Genomic DNA, 25,000 nt, shown 5'->3' on the forward strand with positions numbered 1-25,000 from the left:
TGCTGATGAATGCACTCATAAGGAGAGAGTCTTCTATAAACTCATAGAATTCTTGTATGTAATTGATTTTACATTAGAACAATGAAAGAAGAAATGAGAGAAAGAGAGAAAAAGAACAGAGAGAGAGAGAGAGAGAGCATTCAGATATTGTGTGGGTATTAAAATTATAATATAATGATTAAATATGATAAATATTTAAACCTGAATAAGATTTTACTGTGCTGGGATTGGTCATCCCAACACGCTCTGGGCATATGACGGGCCAGCAGCTGTAATGAGAATATTATTATTATTCATTTTTAACTCGTTAGATTCACGAGTGCATGAATATTAAACATTCCACAGCTCCATCGTATTCACTGCAGTTAAAGTGATGTGTTCTGTATTAATGCAGATTTGGTTCAAAAGTTCCTTGTGCGTGGTGTTGGGTAGAGAGGCAACTTCTCTGATCTGTGGTGTTGGGTAGAGAGGCAACTTCTCTGATCTGTGGTGTTGGGTAGAGGGGCAACTTCTCTGATCTGTGGTGTTGGGTAGAGAGGCAACTTCTCTGATCTGTGGTGTTGGGTAGAGGGGCAACTTCTCTGATCTGTGGTGTTGGGTAGAGAGGCAACTTCTCTGATCTGTGGTGTTGTGTAGAGGGGCAACTTCTCTGATCTGTGGTGTTGGGTAGAGAGGCAACTTCTCTGATCTGTGGTGTTGGGTAGAGAGGCAACTTCTCTGATCTGTGGTGTTGGGTAGAGAGGCAACTTCTCTGATCTGTGGTGTTGGGGTAGAGGGGCAACTTCTCTGATCTGTGGTGTTGGGTAGAGAGGCAACTTCTCTGATCTGTGGTGTTGGGGTAGAGGGGCAACTTCTCTGATCTGTGGTGTTGGGTAGAGGGGCAACTTCTCTGATCTGTGGTGTTGGGGTAGAGGGGCAACTTCTCTGATCTGTGGTGTTGGGGTAGAGGGGCAACTTCTCTGATCTGTGGTGTTGGGGTAGAGGGGCAACTTCTCTGATCTGTGGTGTTGGGGTAGAGGGGCAACTTCTCTGATCTGTGTGTGATGTTTTACTAGTCTCAGGACAGGCTTCTCGTTGCCCAGGTGACGAGAGTAACAGTAACGTAATGACTCTAAAATGGACCAGTACATTAGACTTAATAATAACCCCCATTACCCAAAAACCCCTGCTGCTGTCTGTATTCCTCACACAAGAGTCCTGTTTCAACTTCTCATCTGGTTTCATGGCTTTTTATGTAGGTCTGTTTCTTTTAATAATCTGCGTTAATCATCCTGTTTTGTGGTGTGATCTCTAATCTAGCTAATGCCCCCTGTGTAGTGTTTAACCCTGTTAATGTGTTTATGTTTTGGGTTTAATGATGTTGTTTGTGGTTGGTTCTGTTTGTTTATTCAGTTGCTGGGTAAGGTAGAGGGCCTCTTCCTGGGTGTCATTCATATTCGTGTCACTGTCCTCTGATTGGTGCATGGAGTACCCAATGGGAGCTGGGAGTTCTGAGGTGGTATTACCATGCGTGTGGTAGTTGGTGTGGCGGGTGTGTGGGGCGTGTAGTGGACACAGCTGGCTCAGCACAGCAGTCTGAAAGACACCACCAGCTTTACACATTCAGTTAGCATTCAATTGAAGGTAGCTTTATTGGCATGACTATTCCACGTACAATTTTGCCAGAGCAAATAGTTTGGAAACAAACGATAACCAAATAATAAAAAAGGAATAAAAATAATAAATAAATAAATAAGAATTGACAAAAACATTTATAATAAAGTACATAAAACAAGGTAACAGTAATAAAAAACATAAATTATGGATCTTTATTATGTTGCGAAAGGTATAATGGAGGTTTAAGTGTCAGACGTGTTATTGTCTCACAGGTGGGACATTATTACAGTTGTGATCAAATTTATTCAACCCCCACTGAAATAAAGTGTTTTGGCCAGTTTGACATTGATTTTGATCATTTCAGTCATCTTATTTACAATTATATCAAAGAGGCACTTATAAATTAGACAAACATAACATAATATTTATGATGGAATAACCACAAATGTCTTTACTGTGCTCACATCATTATCAGTTTTATTCAACCCCCTAGTGACATTATTTTTTAGTACTTAGTACAACATCCTTTTCCAGTTATGACAGCTTTCAAGCGTGAAGCATAGCTTGACACAAGTGTCTTGCAGCGACCTATGGGTATCTTAGCCCATTCTTCATGGGCAAAAGCCTCCAGTTCAGTCACATTCTTAGGCTTGCGCACTGCAACTGCCTTCTTTAGGTCCCACCAGAGGTTCTCAATTGGATTTAAGTCTGGTGATTGCGATGGCCACTCTAGAATGTTCCAGCCTTTCATGTTCAACCATGCTCTAGTGGACTTGAATGTGTGCTTCGGATCATTGTCCTGTTGGAAGGTCCAACGTCTCCCAAGCCGCAGGTTTGTGACTGACTCCATCACATTTTCCTCCAAGATCTCCTGGTACTGAAGGGAATTCATGGTACCCTGCACACGTTGAAGCTTTCCTGTACCATTAGAAGCAAAACAGCCCCAAAGCATAATTGACCCCCCGCCATGCTTCACAGTAGGCAAGGTGTTCTTTTGTTCATAAGCCTGGTTCTTCCTTCTCCAAACATAGCGCTGGTCCATTGTCCCAAACAGTTCTAATTTAGTTTCATCTGACCACAGTACACTGTTCCAAAACCTTTGTGGCTTGTCCACATGACTTTTGGCATACTGCAGTCGACTTTTCTTGTTCTTTGGAGTCAGCAAGGGGGTGCGTCTGGGCGTTCTGGCATGGAGGTCTTCGTTATGCAGTGCGCGCCTTATTGTCTGAGCTGAAACTTCAGTGCCCACATCTGACAGGTCTTTTTTCAGTTCCTTAGCAGTCACGCGGGGATTTTTCTCCACATTACGCTTCAGGTAGCGCACAGCAGTCGCGGTCAGGATCTTCTTTCTGCCACGACCAGGTAACGTTTCCACTGTGCCCTTTAACTTGAACTTGCGAATGATACTTCCGATAGTGTCTCTTGGAATATTTAACAACTTCGCAATCTTTTTATATCCATTGCCATTCTTGTGAAGAGCAATAACCTCTTCTCTTGTCTTCTGGGACCATTCTCTTGCCTTCACCATGCTTGGAAACACACCAGTAGATGTCTAGAAAGAGCTGAGTATCACAGTCCTTTTAAATCTGCCTAATTGGTGCTTATCATGCTTGATTGCTGCTCGTTGACATCCACAGATGTTTTCAATACCTGATGGAAAACACTGGAATGAACCTCTGTTCTTAGGAGTGGTAGTCGTAAAGGGGTTGAATAATTGTGTCAATGAAGAAATCACAAAAAGGCCATTTAATACTTTATGACAAAAAAAATTGATGCTATCTTAGTTGCATTTAGTTCTTTAACAAGTCCTTGTAAGATTTCATTATGAACACAATTACAAATGTGCACTGAATTCCATAAAACCCTTCGCAGCATTGGGGGTTGAATACATTTGATCACAACTGTATATATTTTATTGTTATTTTCTTATATATTCCTATATTATTATTACATAATATATATTATTATTATTTTCTATTATATATTTTATATTATTATGTTAATATATTATATTTTTCTTTTCCTGAGACAGCTGTAGTTTAGCCTGAGCTCACAGAGTCTGGACACTGTTGCTGACACATTGTTGATATGTTCTCTCCCTCTCCCTCTTCATCCCTCTCTCTCTCTCTCTCTCTCTCTCTCTCTCTCTCTCTCTCAGTAGAAGTGTGTCCAGTGCCCTGTAGTGTTCACAGCACATGTGTTGGTGGGCGTTGCCAATGTGAGGATGGATGGGAGGGGCCTACCTGTGACAGACAGTCCTGCCATCCAGTCTGTGAAGAGCATGGGGAGTGTAAAGATGGACAGTGTGTGTGTCATCCAGGCTGGGAAGGAGAACACTGTACTATAGGTAAGCCATGGTGTGTGTGTGTGTGTGTGTGTGTGTGTGTGTGTGTGTGTGTGTGTGTGTGTGTGTGTGTGTGTGTGTGTGTGTGTGTGTGATTGGTCCAAACGTGTTACTTAGCTGTCTTCTTTTGAATTATATGTAAGCAAGTATTTTAACGCCACACAAGATCTAAACCCAAACATCACCTCACGTGATGGTAAATCTGTATCTCCAAACATCACCTCAAGTGATGGTAAATCTGTATCTCCAAACATCACCTCACGTGATGGTAAACTATCTCCAAACATCACCTCACGTGATGGTAAATCTGTATCTCCAAACATCACCTCACGTGATGGTTAATCTGTATCTCCAAACATCACCTCACATGATGGTTAATCTGTATCTCCAAACATCACCTCAAGTGATGGTAAATCTGTATCTCCAAACATCACCTCAAGTGATGGTAAATCTGTATCTCCAAACATCACATCACGTGATGGTAAACTATCTCCAAACATCACCTCATGTGATAGTAAATCTGTATCTCCAAACATCACCTCACGTGATGGTAAATCTGTATCTCCAAACATCACCTCACGTGATGGTTAATCTGTATCTCCAAACGTCACCTCACGTGATGGTAAACTATCTCCAAACATCACCTCAAGTGATGGTAAATCTGTATCTCCAAACATCACCTCACGTGATGGTAAACTATCTCCAAACATCACCTCACGTGATGGTAAATCTGTATCTCCAAACATCACCTCACGTGATGGTTAATCTGTATCTCCAAACATCACCTCACATGATGGTTAATCTGTATCTCCAAACATCACCTCAAGTGATGGTAAATCTGTATCTCCAAACATCACCTCAAGTGATGGTAAATCTGTATCTCCAAACATCACATCACGTGATGGTAAACTATCTCCAAACATCACCTCATGTGATAGTAAATCTGTATCTCCAAACATCACCTCACGTGATGGTAAATCTGTATCTCCAAACATCACCTCACGTGATGGTTAATCTGTATCTCCAAACGTCACCTCACGTGATGGTAAATCTGTATCTCCAAACGTCACCTCACGTGATGGTAAATCTGTATCTCCAAACGTCACCTCACGTGATGGTTAATCTGTATCTCCAAACGTCACCTCACGTGATGGTAAATCTGTATCTCCAAACGTCACCTCACGTGATGGTAAATCTGTATCTCCAAACGTCACCTCACGTGATGGTTAATCTGTATCTCCAAACGTCACCTCACGTGATGGTTAATCTGTATCTCCAAACGTCACCTCACGTGATGGTAAATCTGTGTCTCCAAACGTCACCTCACGTGATGGTAAACTATCTCCAAACGTCACCTCACGTGATGGTAAATCTGTATCTCCAAACGTCACCTCACGTGATGGTTAATCTGTATCTCCAAACATCACCTCACGTGATGGTTAATCTGTATCTCTAAACGTCACCTCACGTGATGGTAAATCTGTATCTCCAAACGTCACCTCACGTGATGGTTAATCTGTATCTCCAAACGTCACCTCACGTGATGGTAAATCACAGCTCCTCCTCATCCTGCTGCAGTGGCGTCATCATTAACAGACACAGCACACCCAGAAGGCCTTGTGATTTCGCAACTTTTTAATATTATATACATTTTCTACCAGGCTGTGTAAATGCAGTTATGGTCTGTGTATGAAAAATAATCATTAAAAAATTATAGGCAGAACTTTAATTATTAAATAAAACTGAACACTTGAGTTTGCACGAAACCTTAAAAGTTCAGTCTGTTGCCAAGTTCAGTCTGTTGCCCAGTTTAGTCTGTTGCCCAGTTCAGTCTGTTGCCCAGTTCCAGGGTGTGGACGGGAACTGTGAGCTTGTTACAGGAACACATCATGCTGTTGCCAGGGAGACGTATACACCCAAAGCAATGAGCAATAGAGAACAGACTGCAGAAAAGAACAGATAGAATGAACTTCACACACACACACACACACACACACACACACACACACACACACACACACACACACACACACACACACACACACACACACAGTGTTCAGCGTGGAGTCCAGTCTATGGAGTTTAGTCCTTTGACTATAAGACCACTGTAGTTCTGCATCATTACAGCTCTACACACGTGTGTTCAAGGCATTTAACACGGGGTTTATATATGATAGAGCTGCTCCCCAGGTCTGAGTAACACACGGGGTTTATATATGATAGAGCTGCTCCCCAGGTCTGAGTAACACACGGGGTTTATATATGATAGAGCTGCTCCCCAGGTCTGAGTAACACACGGGGTTTATATATGATAGAGCTGCTCCCCAGGTCTGAGTAACACACTGGGTTTATATATGATAGAGCTGCTCCCCAGGTCTGAGTAACACACGGGGTTTATATATGATAGAGCTGCTCCCCAGGTCTGAGTAACACACTGGGTTTATATATGATATAGCTGCTCCCCAGGTCTGAGTAACACACGGGGTTTATATATGATAGAGCTGCTCCCCAGGTCTGAGTAACACACGGGGTTTATATATGATAGAGCTGCTCCCCAGGTCTGAGTAACACACTGGGTTTATATATGATAGAGCTGCTCCCCAGGTCTGAGTAACACACGGGGTTTATATATGATAGAGCTGCTCCCCAGGTCTGAGTAACACACTGGGTTTATATATGATAGAGCTGCTCCCCAGGTCTGAGTAACACACGGGGTTTATATATGATAGAGCTGCTCCCCAGGTCTGAGTAACACACGGGGTTTATATGTGATAGAGCTGCTCCCCAGGTCTGAGTAACACACGGGGTTTATATATGATAGAGCTGCTCCCCAGGTCTGAGTAACACACGGGGTTTATATATGATAGAGCTGCTCCCCAGGTCTGAGTAACACACGGGGTTTATATATGATAGAGCTGCTCCCCAGGTCTGAGTAACACACTGGGTTTATATATGATAGAGCTGCTCCCCAGGTCTGAGTAACACACGGGGTTTATATATGATATAGCTGCTCCCCAGGTCTGAGTAACACACTGGGTTTATATATGATAGAGCTGCTCCCCAGGTCTGAGTAACACACGGGGTTTATATATGATAGAGCTGCTCCCCAGGTCTGAGTAACACACGGGGTTTATATGTGATAGAGCTGCTCCCCAGGTCTGAGTAACACACGGGGTTTATATATGATAGAGCTGCTCCCCAGGTCTGAGTAACACATGGGGTTTATATATGATAGAGCTGCTCCCCAGGTCTGAGTAACACACAGGGTTTATATATGATAGAGCTGCTCCCCAGGTCTGAGTAACACACGGGGTTTATATATGATAGAGCTGCTCCCCAGGTCTGAGTAACACACGGGGTTTATATATGATAGAGCTGCTCCCCAGGTCTGAGTAACACACGGGGTTTAAATATGATAGAGCTGCTCCCCAGGTCTGAGTAACACACGGGGTTTATATGTGATAGAGCTGCTCCCCAGGTCTGAGTAACACACGGGGTTTATATGTGATAGAGCTGCTCCCCAGGTCTGAGTAACACACGGGGTTTATATATGATAGAGCTGCTCCCCAGGTCTGAGTAACACACGGGGTTTATATATGATAGAGCGGCTCCCCAGGTCTGAGTAACACACGGGGTTTATATATGATAGAGCTGCTCCCCAGGTCTGAGTAACACACGGGGTTTATATATGATAGAGCTGCTCCCCAGGTCTGAGTAACACACAGGGTTTATATGTGATAGAGCTGCTCCCCAGGTCTGAGTAACACACGGGGTTTATATATGATAGAGCTGCTCCCCAGGTCTGAGTAACACACGGGGTTTATATATGATAGAGCGGCTCCCCAGGTCTGAGTAACACACGGGGTTTATATATGATAGAGCGGCTCCCCAGGTCTGAGTAACACACGGGGTTTATATATGATAGAGCGGCTCCCCAGGTCTGAGTAACACACGGGGTTTATATATGATAGAGCTGCTCCCCAGGTCTGAGTAACACACGGGGTTTATATATGATAGAGCTGCTCCCCAGGTCTGAGTAACACACGGGGTTTATATGTGATAGAGCTGCTCCCCAGGTCTGAGTAACACACTGGGTTTATATATGATAGAGCTGCTCCCCAGGTCTGAGTAACACACGGGGTTTATATATGATAGAGCTGCTCCCCAGGTCTGAGTAACACACGGGGTTTATATATGATAGAGCTGCTCCCCAGGTCTGAGTAACACACGGGGTTTATATATGATAGAGCTGCTCCCCAGGTCTGAGTAACACACTGGGTTTATATATGATAGAGCTGCTCCCCAGGTCTGAGTAACACACGGGGTTTATATATGATAGAGCTGCTCCCCAGGTCTGAGTAACACACGGGGTTTATATATGATAGAGTGGCTCCCCAGGTCTGAGTAACACACTGGGTTTATATATGATAGAGCTGCTCCCCAGGTCTGAGTAACACACGGGGTTTATATATGATAGAGCTGCTCCCCAGGTCTGAGTAACACACTGGGTTTATATATGATAGAGCTGCTCCCCAGGTCTGAGTAACACACGGGGTTTATATATGATAGAGCTGCTCCCCAGGTCTGAGTAACACACGGGGTTTATATATGATAGAGCTGCTCCCCAGGTCTGAGTAACACACGGGGTTTATATATGATAGAGCTGCTCCCCAGGTCTGAGTAACACACTGGGTTTATATATGATAGAGCTGCTCCCCAGGTCTGAGTAACACACGGGGTTTATATATGATAGAGCTGCTCCCCAGGTCTGAGTAACACACGGGGTTTATATATGATAGAGCTGCTCCCCAGGTCTGAGTAACACACAGGGTTTATATATGATAGAGCTGCTCCCCAGGTCTGAGTAACACACGGGGTTTATATATGATAGAGCTGCTCCCCAGGTCTGAGTAACACACGGGGTTTATATGTGATAGAGCTGCTCCCCAGGTCTGAGTAACACACAGGGTTTATATATTTATGACAGACTGTTGGTGTGTCTGAGGAGTGAATCACACTTTATTGCTGACTGCACTCTTCACCTCCACAAATTGCTTAAAAAATGCAGTACTGCTGTAAAACTGCTGAAATGCCAATGCGCGCGCACACACACGCGCGCGCACACACACAAATACACACACACACACACACACACACACACACACACACACACATACAAATACACACACACACATACACACTCTGTCTACTGGTGTCATGTGTGTGATGAGAACAGAGTGTCTAGAATCTCTTTGCTTTTCTCTTCCATGATGGTGTGTAATTCAGCCTTTAACGCACACCCTTTCTCACACTATCTCTCCTTCTGTCTGTCTCTCTCTCTCTGTCTCCCTCCCCCTCTCTCTCTTCTTTACTCTAGCACATTACATGGATTTGCTTGATAAAGGTAAGCCTACTTGCTCATAGTCCAGAGAGAGGTTCAGCTTCTCTTTAAACGGGAACATTCATGATGTGATTCAATAAAGCACAGTTGTCTTTTTGAGGCTTGCTGAGCCACTGGTAGACTATTTAATGATTCATTTAATAATAAACGAATGTAATTTAATAAACAGAGAGTAGCACTTCTTATCTTAATATTAGATCAGTAATAACTGAACTCTATCTCCTAATAACTCCACTCTATCACCCCAATAACTCCACTCTATCTCCCAATAACTCCACTCTATCTCTCAATATCTCAACTCTATCGCCTCAATAACTCCACTCTATCTCCCAATAACTCCTCTATCTCCCAATAACTCCACTCTATCTCCTAATAACTCCACTCTATCTCCCAATAACTCCACTCTATCTCCCAATAACTCCACTCTATCTCCCAATAACTCAACTCTATCGCCCCAATAACTCCACTATATCTCCTAATATCTCAACTCTATCTCCTAATAACTCCACTCTATCGCCCCAATAACTCCACTCTATCTCCCAATAATTCAACCCTATCGCCCCAATAACTCCACTATATCTCCTAATATCTCAACTCTGTCACCCAATAACTCCACTCTATCTCCCAATAACTCCACTCTCCCAATCTCCCAATGACTCAATTTTGTCTCTCTATGACTAATATATCTTCCTTTCCCCATTCTTTCTTTCTCTCCCTCTTCCTCTTTCTCTTCTTCTTTCTCTCCTTCGCTTTCTCTGTTCCTCTCTCCCACTCTGTCTCTCTCTCTCTCTCTTTCTCTCTCTATCTCTCTCCCTCTATCTCTATCCCTCTATCTCTCTCTCTCTCCCTCTTCCTCTCTCTCCTTCACTTTCTCTGTCCCTCCCCCCCCCCCTCTCTCTCTCTCCCCCCAGATGCCTGTCCTGGTCTGTGTAATGGTCATGGACGTTGCTCTCTCCAGCAGAGCGGCTGGCACTGTGTCTGCCAGGCAGGCTGGACTGGTGCCGGCTGTAACATTGTCATGGAAACACAGTGCAACGACAGTGGAGATAATGATGGAGGTAAAAGGGTCCTTGGGATTGAGCAGGGTTGCCCCTGCAGTGCCTGTCTGAAATACCAATAGTCATTAATGAGATCATCTCAAGAGAGTGGAGAGAGGATTTTAAGGGCCCTCACACACACACACACACTCACACACACACACACACTCACACTCACTCACTCACTCAAAGGTAAATATTGAAACACACACTAAACCGCGTGTGTGTCTGAGGGTTGGGTTGATAGACTGCAGTCCGTCTACAGGCCAGTGAACAGAGATCCTCTCTAATGGAGAACATCGACTTCGCCCCCAAACACACACACACACACATACACACAGTTTGTTGTTTGCCCAAAACATTATTCTTTTGAGTATGTACATGTCTTTTTTTAAACCAAGACGATGTTTTGTGTGTGTGTTACAGATGGTTTGGTGGACTGTATTGATCCTGACTGCTGTAACCAGCAGGTCTGTGTAGATTCCCCACTGTGTCAGGGGTCACCTGACCCCCATGACATCATCCAGCAGAGCCAGACCACCTTTGGGCCACGCCCATCGCACCAGTTCTTTAATCGTGTGCGATTCCTCATTGAGAGAGACAGCACACACACACTACCAGGAGACCTGCCATACGATAGCAGGTAACAGCCACACACACACACACACACACACACACACACACACACACACACACTCAATACACACCAAAAATAAACATATACAAACTATGATTATGGAATAGTCTTCCCTTCGAGGTTAGATCTGCTCTCTTACAACCTTCAAGCAGGGGCAGATCTATCTGCTGGCCTGGGTAGTTGTTGCGTTGTTGATTACCTACCCCAATTAAACTTTGGCATCCGCCACTGCCTTCAAGTCGAGACTTAAAGCACATCTTTTTACCATGGCCTTTTAAACCTGTATATTTATCTTACATAGTGTATTTGTATGTATTTTAAATGCTTCTATGCTATGTAAAATTCTGTGTTTTTCATTTGAGTTGGGCATATATTGTACTTTTTAGCCCTTGTACAGCACTTTGGTTGACTCTGTCATATAAAATGTGCTTTATAAATAAACTTACTTACTTACTTACAAACCACATACTGCAGATACAGATACTGCAGATATCAGTGACAGCAAGTTGCATGGACACACACACACACACACACACACACACACACTGCTGCCACATCTGCCATGAGAACATTTAAAACAGTTTCATTTGAACACAAACACAGTAGTTGATTCATTTTTGTGTGCACAGGTGTGCAAATGAAATACGGAGAAAACAAACAAAAGAATCTTTGTTATTAACAAACCAAATTTTGCCCTGAGTCTTGACATGGGTGTGTGTCTCCCTCTCTTGACATGGGTGTGTGTCTCTCTCTCTTGACATGGGTGTGTGTCTCCCTCTCTTGACATGGGTGTGTGTCTCTCTCTCTTGACATGGGTGTGTGTCTCCCTCTCTTGACATGGGTGTGTGTCTCTCTCTCTTGACATGGGTGTGTGTCTCTCTCTCTTGACATGGGTGTGTGTCTCTCTCTCTTGACATGGGTGTGTGTCTCTCTCTCTTGACATGGGTGTGTCTCTCTCTCATGACATGGGTGTGTCTCTCTCTCTTGACATGGGTGTGTGTCTCCCTCTCTTGACATGGGTGTGTGTCTCTCTCTCTTAACATGGGTGTGTGTCTCTCTCTCTTGACATGGGTGTGTGTCTCCCTCTCTTGACATGGGTGTGTGTCTCCCTCTCTTGACATGGGTGTGTGTCTCTCTCTTGACATGGGTGTGTGTCTCCCTCTCTTGACATGGGTGTGTGTCTCTCTCTCTTGACATGGGTGTGTGTCTCTCTCTCTTGACATGGGTGTGTGTCTCTCTCTCTTGACATGGGTGTGTGTCTCTCTCTCTTGACATGGGTGTGTCTCTCTCTCTTGACATGGGTGTGTGTCTCCCTCTCTTGACATGGGTGTGTGTCTCTCTCTCTTAACATGGGTGTGTGTCTCTCTCTCTTGACATGGGTGTGTGTCTCCCTCTCTTGACATGGGTGTGTGTCTCCCTCTCTTGACATGGGTGTGTGTCTCCCTCTCTTGACATGGGTGTGTGTCTCTCTCTCTTGACATGGGTGTGTGTCTCCCTCTCTTGACATGGGTGTGTGTCTCCCTCTCTTGACATGGGTGTGTGTCTCCCTCTCTTGACATGGGTGTGTGTCTCTCTCTCTTGACATGGGTGTGTGTCTCTCTCTCTCTTGACATGGGTGTGTGTCTCTCTCTCTCTTGACATGGGTGTGTGTCTCCCTCTCTTGACATGGGTGTGTGTCCCTCTGTGTGTCTAGTCGGGTGTGTGTAATTAGAGGTCAGGTGTTTGCTTCTGATGGAACTCCGCTGGTAGGTGTGAACGTCACATTCCAGCACAATCCAGAATATGGACACACACTAAGTCGTCGGGATGGCAGGTAACACATACAAACACACACACACACACACACACACACACACGCACACATATACACACACACGCACATACAAACACACATACACACACAAAAAAACACACACAAACACACACACACACACACACATACATGCACACACACACACACATACACACACACAAAAAAACACACACACACACACCAATATGCAAATGTGCATACATACATAATTGCACAACAATGCACTCCCATAAAACCATCACAGATTTTAATATTTGTAGTGTATGTTTACTATGTCCAAGTATATAAGTGTATATAATTTTATTACTAAGCAGTTTGGTGTTGTATGTCTGTGTTTGTGTGTGTGTTTGTGAATGAGTTGAGTCATTCTTCTCTTATGAATTTATTATTTAATATAAAGGCACAAATGATCAAAAGATTGCTTATTTTTACTTTCAGTGTAATGATCGTGTGTGTGTGTGTGTGTGTGTGTGTGTGTGTGTGTGTGTGTGTGTGTGTGTGTGTGTGTGTGTGTGTGTGTGTTGCTCCACTAGCTTTGACATCCTAGCAGAAGGGGGTGTGGCTGTTACCCTGCTGTTCCAGAGAGCTCCCTTCCTCCCCCAGACTCATTCCGTTTGGTTGCCATGGAACCAGTTTGTGATGATTGAACATGTGGTGATGATGCGCTCTGAGGCCACGCCCCCAGTCTGTGAACAGAAAGACCTGATTAGTCCAAACCCTATTGTTCTCCCCGCCCCTCTAACACGATTCGCTGGAAACTGTGAAGAAAGAGGACCTGTCATACCTGAGCTACAGGTGAATGCCAGCCGTGTGTGTGTGTGTGTGTGTGTGTGTGTGTGTGTGTGTGTGTGTGTGTGTACCTATAGAATTATTAATTCTATAAATGTGTTGTTTTCATTGTATCCCTCTCTCAACAAATCTTGGTCTCCCCCTTTCACCTCCCTTTCTCTCGCTCCTTCTCCCTCCCTCTCTCTCTCTCTGTCCCTCCCTCTCTCTCTCACACTCTCTCCTCCTCTCTTTCTCTTCCATTCTCTACACATATTTATATAATTATAAATGTATTACAGTTTTTGACGACTGCTAACGTGCATTTCCCAATACTTGTGATACATTGTCAAAACTCTAAACACAGCAACACATTGACCTCACACAAATAGCCAAATAGTTAATATCATGTTCAAAAGCACATTTTCTTAACTAAATAACAACTCTGCATTTCACAATGCAAACAACTTTGTTAAAACACAGCAAACCTGGTTCAGTATCCAATCATTCTTTCAAACAATAGCACATATTCTCTTTTCGAGATGAACATAGTCAATCACTGCACAACCACTGTAAAAAAACTAACATTTCATGGCAATACAGAAACAGTATTACATGTAATATTTTACCCTCTCCCAGCAAACAACAGACATTTTACAGTAACATCTGTTGTTTTCTTAGTCAGTTCATTTTTACTGTAATCCACTTCATTTGGACTTTTTTTTCAAATGTGTGCATTTTTGGCAACATACTGTCTACACAATGAGTGATATTTACTGTTAGGTACTATATGGAATGTAGATTAGACAAAAAAGGAGTCAGTAACAGTTTTGCAGTAAAGGGTATATTTTACTGTATTAGGGACATTACTGTAAATTGTGGCCTAACCCAAAAAATAATTATCGTAATTGTAAACATAATTAGCCATGGTCCCATATGTGTAAAAATACACATATATACAAAAAGCCACAGAAGGGGGAAAAACAGAATACAAAACTGAACAGTCTTGTTAGGTCTAATCTAAACGGCCTTCAGCAGTTGGCCACATGTTTTCATCCACATCACATCTGATGTTAGCCCTTGCCATGGACCTGGGATAGAAAAGCTTGGTATGCCTTATTCACCCCTGGCAATCTTCAGCTGAAATGTCCTTAGTTCCTTAGTGGGGTTGAGGACAGGCGAGATGGGCGGGAGGAAAAGGGACATCACTCTTGGATGGTATATAAACCAGTTTGTGATGACATGAGAATGACAAAATGCTACATTGTCCCATCACAAATGTCCTCGTGTTTCCTCCCACCTGTTCCCTTTCTGCTTCTGGAACCAGTTGTTGGTAGAGTTCATTCAAAAACGAAAGAAGGAGGTCACTGTTATAGGGACCAATCTGGCATTTGTGAAGGACCAAACCAGCACTTGAGATTGCAGGACAAATTGTTATATTTGCTCCTCTCTGACCCGGTACATTACTGTACTTCATTTTATACTTTTTATAAATATATATATATATATATATATATATATATATATATATATATATATATATATTTTATACTATACTTAATTTATCTATATGTGCAAAAAATGTGTACAACAGTAATAACTTTTCAGCTGCCTTTGTTTTTGCAGAACTTGGGATTTTATACGATATTTAAGGTTTTGAACCTTAGGTTTTCATTTTTGGCATGCTGTGTACAAGCAATTGTAAATAAGACAAAAACGATCCAGAATTTTGTTATTGGATAACCTTGTGTGTATAGAAAATTTAAGCATTATAAAAACATGTAAAATGACTGCATTTTGTGCCATAACAACATGAATTGAACTAATAGTATAGCCACTGAAAACTGATGTTGTGTTCACTGTGTTTGGAGTTTTGAAAATGTGACTACAGATTGGACAAACGCACGTTAGCAGTCGTCAAAAACTGTGATGTGATTGACAGTAAAGAAAAGAATATAAAAATGAACAAAACTCCACGTCTCCTTGAATTGCAAACACATAATCAGGCTCATATTCATACTCATAACCATATTCATACTCATAACCATATTAATACCCGTATTCATAACCATATTCATAACCATATTCATGCTCATACTCATTCAAAGCCATATGCATACTGATATGCATGCCCATATTCATACTCATATTCATAATCATGTTCATTCCCATATTCATACTCATATTTATACCCATATTCACTCATTTTCATACTCATTCATAACCATATTCATACTCATAGTCATGCTCATATTTATATTCATGTCCATATTCATATTCATAGCCATATTCATACTCATATTCATAACCATATTATACTCATATTCATACTCACATTCTTGCCCATATTCATACTCATATTCATGCTCATATTCAAGGCCATATTCATACTCATATCCACACCCATATTCATACTCATATTCATACTCGCATTCATACTCGTGTTCATACCCATATTCACAGCCATATTCATTCTCATATTCATTCTCGTATTCATTCTCGTATTCATACTTGTATTCATACTCCTACTCACACTTATATTCATGCTCATATTCATACTCATACTCGTATTCATACCCATATTCATACCCATAATATTCTCATATTCATACTCGTATTCATACTCATATTCATACTCCTACTCACACTTATATTCATGCTCATAATCATACATATTCATACTCATATTCATAACCATATTCCCACCTATATTCATACTCATATTCATACTCACATTCATACCTGTATTCATACCCATATTCATACTCAAATTCATACTCATACTCACACTCATATGTATACTCATTATTCATATCCATATTTATAATCATATTTGTATTCATACTCATACTCATACTCTAATGGTTATTTTATCACATGATTTTACACAATTACATTTTATGTTTGTTCTTCTAATTATTTTAATAGGATTGCCATTTTATTATTTTATTACCTTATATTATTGTTTGTTTTCTTCTTTTTATTTTGTAAAGCACTTTGAGTGCAAATAAAGATTATAATTATAATAATAATATATATTTTTTCATATTCTTGTAGATATTCACATTCCAGGGTGCTGTGTCACCTGTGGGTTTCACCTAAACACATCCGGACCCTTTACTGTCCGGACACTTTCGCCCCATCAGGGGAGCGGACCACTGGATAGGATAGGATAGGATAGGTACTTTATTAATCCCGAAGGAAATTAAGTTCTCAGTAGCATTCAGCAGCAATAACATTACACACAATAGAAATATTGCACATTTAGATTGCACACATGAAATAGGTGTAGAATATTAACATTAATTAGACACAAATTATTCAAATGGAGGGGATGAGAGCGCCCCCCTGTGGCCACCTCTGCTCCCTCATGCCTCCTGACTGACAGCATCAAGCTCATGAGTACTGAAGGGGTCTGTCACCTGTTTTAGTGCTTTGGTTTTAGCTAGCTGATCTGCTAGTGTGCAGAACCCATGTAGGAGTCTGTCACAGTTGATCAACAGAAATGGGAGAAGCTAGAAGCAGTCGAGTATTATGGCTGATAATTGGTTTGAAAGAATATTAAAAGAATTATAGTGTCCCTGTCAAGGTTTCAGGGGCTCTGATGACCCTCCCAGGTGGAAGAGTTCCACTATGCTCTGAGAATGTCCTGTGTTTCGTCAGGTCTGTGTTTCATCAGGTCTGTGTTTCATCAGGTCTGTGTTCCATCTAGTCTGTGTTTCATCGGGTCTGTGTTTCATCTAGTCTGTGTTTCATCAGGTCTGTGTTTCATCAGGTCTGTGTTCCATCAGGTCTGTGTTTCATCGGGTCTGTGTTTCATCAGGTCTGTGTTCCATGATGTCTGTGTTTCATCAGGTCTGTGTTTCATCAGGTCTGTGTTTCATCTGGTCTGTGTTTCATCAGGTCTGTGTTTCATCGGGTCTGTGTTTCATCGGGTCTGTGTTTCATCGGGTCTGTGTTTAATCAGGTCTGTGTTTCATCTAGTCTGTGTTCCATGATGTCTGTGTTTCATCTAGTCTGTGTTTCATCAGGTCTGTGTTCCATGAGGTCTGTGTTCCATGATGTCTGTGTTCCATCAGGTCTGTGTTCCATCAGGTCTGTGTTCCATCAGGTTTGTGTTTCATCAGGTCTGTGTTTCATCAGGTCTGTGTTCCATGATGTCTGTGTTTCATCAGGTCTGTGTTCCATGATGAATTACTGGGGTTACACCTCATTGCTTTTACCGATTCACTAAAAATCTAACCCCAGATATTTGGGTTAAATATGTTAATGATGCAGTAATGTCAGTATTAATCGAGTTAGTGTTTCATGTGTATTGTAGTTTTGCTGTGTGGCTCACACTGTCAGTCAGGACACTGTCTGCTCCTCTTAGCTGTAGCACACATGAAGGCATAATATATGTAGTGGATAAAACACTCTCTCTCTCTCCGTTTTCTCTCTCCCTCAGGCTGTCCAGGAAGTGATTGAGATCCCAGGAAGCTTTGGGAAGCTGACTTACCTGTCGTCACGTGCACCTGGCTACCGGTCTCTCCTGCGTGTGATGCTGACCCCTGCAGTGCCCCCTGCGGGCCTGGCGCGCGTGCACCTGTCTGTGGGCGTGGAGGGGACGCTCTTCACCCGCTGGTTCCCTGCCACGCCCGACCTCATCTACGTCTACTCCTGGAACAAGACCGACGCTTACGGACAGCAGATCACAGGATTAGTGCACGCACAAGGTGTGTGTGTGTGTGTGTGTGTGTGTGTGTCTGTGTGCGTGTGTGTGTGTGTGTGCGTGTGTGTGTGTCTGTGTGGGGGGTGGTGTAAGAGAGAACATAAGGTTTTAAGATGTGTGTCTCTGCATGTGTTTGAGGAAACATATGGTTTTATGTTTCTGCATACATGTGTGTTAATTTGACTCTGAGTTTTTGATGTGTGAAGGGGAGTGTTTGAGTGTGTGTATGTGTGTGTATGCTTAAAAATATCAGCTCTTCAGATAGTTGGAGATGACATACACACTACATTAAGATTCCACACACACACTCTGTTGTCTGCAAGCTTTTCTTGCTACAGCCACACACACACTCTTACTCACACACACACACACACACTTACACATACACGCATACACACACACTCACACATTCGCTCACACACACAGCTGTACGTACAGATGAGAAGAGGATTTACTATATGCAGGTATCATTTAGTCCTTTTCCCTCTTTCTCCCAGCCTCTCTCCTTCCTGTGTCTGTATTTCACCTATTTCACTTATCTCACACTCACTTTGTGTGTGTGTGTGTGTGTGTGTGTGTGTGTGTGTGTCCAGTCTCTGTGGGGTATGAGTATGAATCGTGCCCAGATCACATCATCTGGGAGAAGCGGATGGTTCAGTTACAGGGTTTCGAGATGGTCTCCTCTCACCTGGGCGGGTGGGCTCTGGACAAACACCACACACTCAACCTGGAGAGCGGTGAGGGGTTCACCACACTACCAAACACCACACGCTCAACCTCACTACCAAATACCACACTACCAAACACCACACGCTCAACCTCGCTACCAAACACCACACGCTCGACCTCGCTACCAAACACCACACGCTCGACCTCGCTACCAAACACCACACGCTCGACCTTGCTACCAAACACCACACGCTCGACCTTGCTACCAAACACCACACGCTCGACCTTGCTACCAAACACCACACACTCGACCTCGCTACCAAACACCACACACTCAGCCTCGCTAGCAAACACCACACACTCAACCTCGCTACCAAACACCACACACTCGACCTCGCTACCAAACATCTCACACTCACTACCAAATGCCACACTACCAAACACCACACACTCATCCTCACTACCAAACACCACATGCTCAATCTCACTACCAAACACCACACGCTCAACCTTGCTACCAAACACCCCACACTCAACCTGGAGAGCGGTGAGGGATTCACCACACTACCAAACACCACACACTCAACCTCACTAACACCACACACTCAATCTCGCTACCAAACACCACACACTCAACCTCACTAACACCACACACTCAACCTCGCTACCAAACACCACACACTCAACCTCGCTACCAAACACCGCACACTCAACCTTGCTACCAAACACCACACACTCAACCATACTAACACCACACGCCCAACCTCGTTGCCAAACACCACACGCCCAACCTCGTTACCAAACACCACACACTCAACCATACTAACAAACACCACACACTCAACCTCACTACCAAACACCATACACTCAACCACACTAACAAACACCACACACTCAACCTCAATATCAAGCACCACACACTCAATACCAAACATCACACACTCAACCTCGATACCAAACACCACACATTCAACCTTGCCACCAAACACCATACTCAACCACACTACCAAACACCATACTCGACCACACTACCAAACTCCACACACTCAACCTGGAGAGCCGTGAGGGGTTCACTACACTGCCAAATACCACACATTCAACCACACTACAAAAACATTATACACTCGACCACACTACCAAACACCACACTCAACCACACTACCAAACACCACACACTCAACAGTACTAACAGCACACACCCAACCAAAACAGACTGAGAAGATCAAAACAAATTGGTTTTGGCCCATGATGAATGGCTGAAATGTGTAGAAATAAAAGCCAAAGATGTAATGCTAGCGGTTAAATATATAGCACAAATAAGCTTTTGTGTGTTTGTATGTTTGATTTTTAAATCGTGCATGTAAATACATTATGCTCCATCTCTCTCCCTCTCTTTATCTCTCTCTTTATCTTCCTTCCCTCTGTGTCTCTCTCTGACTGTCTCTCTCTCTCTATAGGAATTCTTCACAAAGGAGATGGTGAGAATGTCTTTATTTCCCAGCAGCCCCCACTCATTTCCACGGTGATGGGTACCGGGGCTGTGCGTCCGATTCCGTGCCCCAGCTGCAATGGTCCAGCAACCGATCAGAAGCTCTTTGCCCCTGTGGCACTAGCCTGCGGGTCTGACGGCAGCGTTTACGTGGGAGACTTCAATTTCATCCGGAGAATTCTGCCCAGTGGCTTTGCTACCAACGTCCTGGAGCTGAGGTGAGCGGGGCCTGCTCACTGTGGGGGCGCCTCACTCCACCCCGGGACACGGTACATCCCGGGAGGACACGCTGATGCCGTCATACGTGCAGATGTGGGCCCACAATGACAGAACAGCTCCATCTATGATGTAACAATGCATTGCATCATGTCCTTGAATTCTAGAACTCCCAGAATCATGCGGTCCGATCACTCCTGGAATTCTCGAGCCTCGTTACGAAGGGTGATAGCGAAGGTTGTGCGTGATGGGGGTGGTTCTGGGGTGTGGCTGGGGTGGTTCTCGCATACTGTGGGGGTAGTTCTGTGGTGTTATGGGGTGAATCTGGAGTGTTTTGGGGTGGTCATTGTGACTCCGCCTTCCATGCTAAGCAGGACGATTTAGATCAGCTTCTTTTGCTTCTTGTATACTGAAGTGGCATATCCTGACATATGATGACATGTCCTGACATTTCTTGGCATATCCTGACATAAAGGTCTAGACCATGTCTGCAATGTGCAGTGATGTATCCTTTGAGTCTGGGGACGGGGGTGTTAGTGTGTAGTGAGTGGCCGCGCGTGTGTGTGTGTGTCTGTGTCTGTGTCTGTGTGTGTGTGTGCGTGCGCGTGTCTGTGTGTGTGTATGTGTGTGTGTGTGTGTGTGTGTGTGTGTGTGTGTGTGTGTGTGTGTGTGTTTTATGCAGACATCTTTGGTGTCCTTCAATGAAAACACAAATCTTTCCCTAGTTCACTCTTATCTCCCTCTTCTCTCTTTACTTTCTGCTGTGTCCAGGAATCGAGATATCAGGCACAGGTATGTCTACTACTGAATACACACACACACACACACATACACACTTCACCACACTGTGTTAAACATGAGACACACAGCACACATCCGCATGGTCATCAGCACACACCTACAGTGTGTGTGTGTGAGAGAGAATTCACAAAATTCACTGTATGACGTGTCTGTTTGCGTGTGTGTCAGACTGCTTTTGTATGTATGTGTGTGCGTTTTTCTGTTTGTGCTCTATCCACTGCTGTTTTTGCCAGGTTTGTGTGATCATGGTGTCTAATTGTGTGTGTAATTGTGTGCGCAATTGTGTGTGTGAACACACTGAGCCACAGAAGCAGCACAGCCAAGTAATTCATCCATCTCTTCACACACCTCTGTACCACAGCTCTGTACCACAGCTCTGTACCACACCTCTTCACACACCTCTTCACACACCTCTGTACCACACCTCTGTACCACAGCTCAAACCTCTGTACCACACCTCTGTACCTCACCTCTGTACCACACCTCTGTACCACAGCTCAAACCTCTGTACCACACCTCTGTACCTCACCTCTGTACCTCACCTCTGTACCACACCTCTGTACCACAGCTCAAACCTCTGTACCACACCTCTGTACCACACCTCTGTACCACAGCTCTGTACCTCACCTCTGTACCACACCTCTGTACCACACCTCTGTACCACACCTCTGTACCACAGCTCAAACCTCTGTACCACACCTCTGTACCACAGCTCAAACCTCTGTACCACACCTCTGTACCACACCTCTGTACCACAGCTCAAACCTCTGTACCACAGCTCTGTACCACACCTCTGTACCACACCTCTGTACCTCACCTCTGTACCACACCTCTGTACCACACCTCTGTACCACAGCTCAAACCTCTGTACCACACCTCTGTACCACACCTCTGTACCACACCTCTGTACCACAGCTCAAACCTCAGTTGAATGCACGCTCAAATACAGACGTAAGGATCTAAGTGAGGATCTAAGGCTCAAATACAGACGTGAGATTTAAAGCTCAAATACAGACGTGAGATTTAAAGCTCAAATACAGATGTGAGGATATAAAACTCAAACACAGATGTGTGTGATTCACGCTCTAATATAGCTGCCTGGTACAGTAATACACAACACATGAGGGTATGGATATTTAAAACTGACCAGTGACCACAGTCTCTCTCTCACATTCTCCTTCTCTCTCTCTCTCTCTCTCTCTCTCTCTCTCTCTCTCTCTCCCTCTTTCCCCCCATCTCTCTCATGTGTCTACGTTCCATGTGTGTGGGGCTTCATCATAAGCAGTGACTCAAAATGAAAATCTTCAAGGACAACTCCCTCTAACTCGCGTCTTCTCTCTCTCTCTCTCTCTCTCTCTCTCTCTCTCTCTCCCTCTAACCTACGTCTTCTCTCTCTCTTCCTCCCACTCTTTTTCTCTTTTTCTCTCTCTCCCTCCCACTCTCATTCTTCTTCTCTCTCTCCCTCTTCAACCCACGTCTTCTCTGTCTCTTTCTCTTTCTCCCACTCATTCTCTGTCTATCTGTTTGAAATCCTGTCCCTGTCTATCTGTCTCTCTCCCTCCCTCTCTCTCCCCCTTCCTCTTTCTCCCCCTCCTTCTCTCCCTCCTCTCTCTCTCTATCTATCTATCTTTGTTGCTCTCATTCTGTTTGTCTCTTGTTGGTAAAGGGTTTTTTCTGGGCTGCTAATTTTGTGATGATGACAGTGTATCATAAGTGTGTGTGTGTGTGTGAGAGAGAGAGAGCAGATTGGAGGCTGTACAATGTCAAGGACATTCACATGTCACACACACACTCACACAAACTTGTCAAAGATGCAGAGCAGATGTGTGTTAAAGTGTAAAATCCTAACTGTGCTCTTACAGGTGTGTGTGGCTGTGTGTGTGTGTGTGTGTGTGTGTGTGCGTGTGCGTGTGCGTGTGTGTGCGTAAGAGAGACCATCTGTTGCCTCTACTGCATCTCATAATCCTGATCTTGTGAATATCGAGTGAGTTAATGTGTCATATGGGTTGTGTGTTGTGTTATTATCGCCCCCTGTTGGTCAGGGTGGGCCAACTAAAGATGTCTGGAAGAGTCAGCAGAGTCCTACAGAGAGCACTTCAGTACAAACTCAGACACTGTTTGATTCTCTCTCTCTCTCTCTCTCTCTCTCTCTCTCTCTCTCTCCTCTCTCTCTCTCTCTCTCTCTCTCCCTCTCTCCATCCCTCTCTCTCCCTACCTCCCTCCTTCTTTCTCTCCCTCCCTCTCTCTCTCTCCCTCTCTCTCTCTCTCTCTCTCTCTCTCTCTGTCTCTCTCTCTTCAGTACTAGCCCAGCCCATAAATATTACCTGTCGGTTGACCCTGTGCGAGAGGTCCTGTACCTGTCAGATACCAACAGTCGGCGGGTCCTGCGTGTGAAGGTCCTGACGGAGCCGCGGGACGTGAGCCGGAATGCGGAGGTGGTGGCGGGTAGCGGAGAGCAGTGTACCCCCTTCCACCCCAACCAGTGTGGGGACGGGGGCAAAGCCATGGACGCCTCGCTCACTAACCCCAGGGGTAAGAGAGGGGCCCCTTCTCCATCACACACATTATAACACCAGATCTCTACATCGCACCAGATCTCTACATCGCACCAGATCTCTACATCGCACCAGATCTCTACATCACACCGGATCTCTACATCGCACCAGATCTCTACATCACACCGGATCTCTACATCGCACCAGATCTCTAGATCGCACCGGATCTCTAGATCGCACCAGATCTCTACATCACACCAGATCTCTACATCACACCGAATCTCTACATCACACCAGATCTCTACATCGCACCAGATCTCTACATCGCACCAGATCTCTACATCACACCAGATCTCTACATCACACCAGATCTCTACATCGCACCAGATCTCTACATCGCACCAGATCTCTACATCACACCAGATCTCTACATCGCACCAGATCTCTACATCACACCAGATCTCTACATCACACCGGATCTCTACATCACACCAGATCTCTACATCACACCAGATCTCTACATCGCACCAGATCTCTACATCGCACCGGATCTCTACATCACACCAGATCTCTACATCACACCAGATCTCTACATCGCACCAGATCTCTACATTGCACCAGATCTCTACATCGCACCAGATCTCTAGATCACACCAGATCTCTACATCGCACCAGATCTCTACATCGCACCAGATCTCTAGATCACACCAGATCTCTACATCGCACCAGATCTCTACATCACACCAGATCTCTACATCACACCAGATCTCTACATCGCACCAGATCTCTACATCGCACCAGATCTCTACATCGCACCAGATCTCTACATCACACCAGATCTCTACATCGCACCAGATCTCTAGATCACACCAGATCTCTAGATCACACCGGATCTCTAGATCGCACCAGATCTCTACATCACACCGGATCTCTACATCACACCGGATCTCTACATCGCACCGGATCTCTACATCGCACCGGATCTCTACATCACACCGGATCTCTACATCGCACCGGATCTCTACA

At 44.2% G+C, this 25,000-nt stretch overlaps 1 protein-coding gene across 1 annotated transcript in view; it reads left to right on the forward strand.

The window, feature by feature from the left end:
* The window catches only part of LOC143492672 (teneurin-1-like), a gene marked incomplete at its 5' end in the record, with an annotated part of 61,731 nt that overhangs the window by 11,907 nt on the left and 24,824 nt on the right, over positions 1–25,000 (forward strand). Inside the window, 11 exon segments of the mRNA XM_076991088.1 lie at positions 3,758–3,943; positions 9,318–9,344; positions 10,253–10,399; positions 10,805–11,021; positions 12,709–12,828; positions 13,362–13,623; positions 18,041–18,308; positions 18,898–19,041; positions 20,431–20,680; positions 21,450–21,470; positions 23,779–24,011. Coding sequence (XP_076847203.1) covers positions 3,758–3,943; positions 9,318–9,344; positions 10,253–10,399; positions 10,805–11,021; positions 12,709–12,828; positions 13,362–13,623; positions 18,041–18,308; positions 18,898–19,041; positions 20,431–20,680; positions 21,450–21,470; positions 23,779–24,011 — 1,875 coding nt within the window.

This window comes from Brachyhypopomus gauderio, unplaced genomic scaffold, assembly GCF_052324685.1.
Source record: "Brachyhypopomus gauderio isolate BG-103 unplaced genomic scaffold, BGAUD_0.2 sc80, whole genome shotgun sequence".
In the NCBI taxonomy this organism is placed as follows: Eukaryota; Metazoa; Chordata; class Actinopteri; order Gymnotiformes; family Hypopomidae; genus Brachyhypopomus; species Brachyhypopomus gauderio.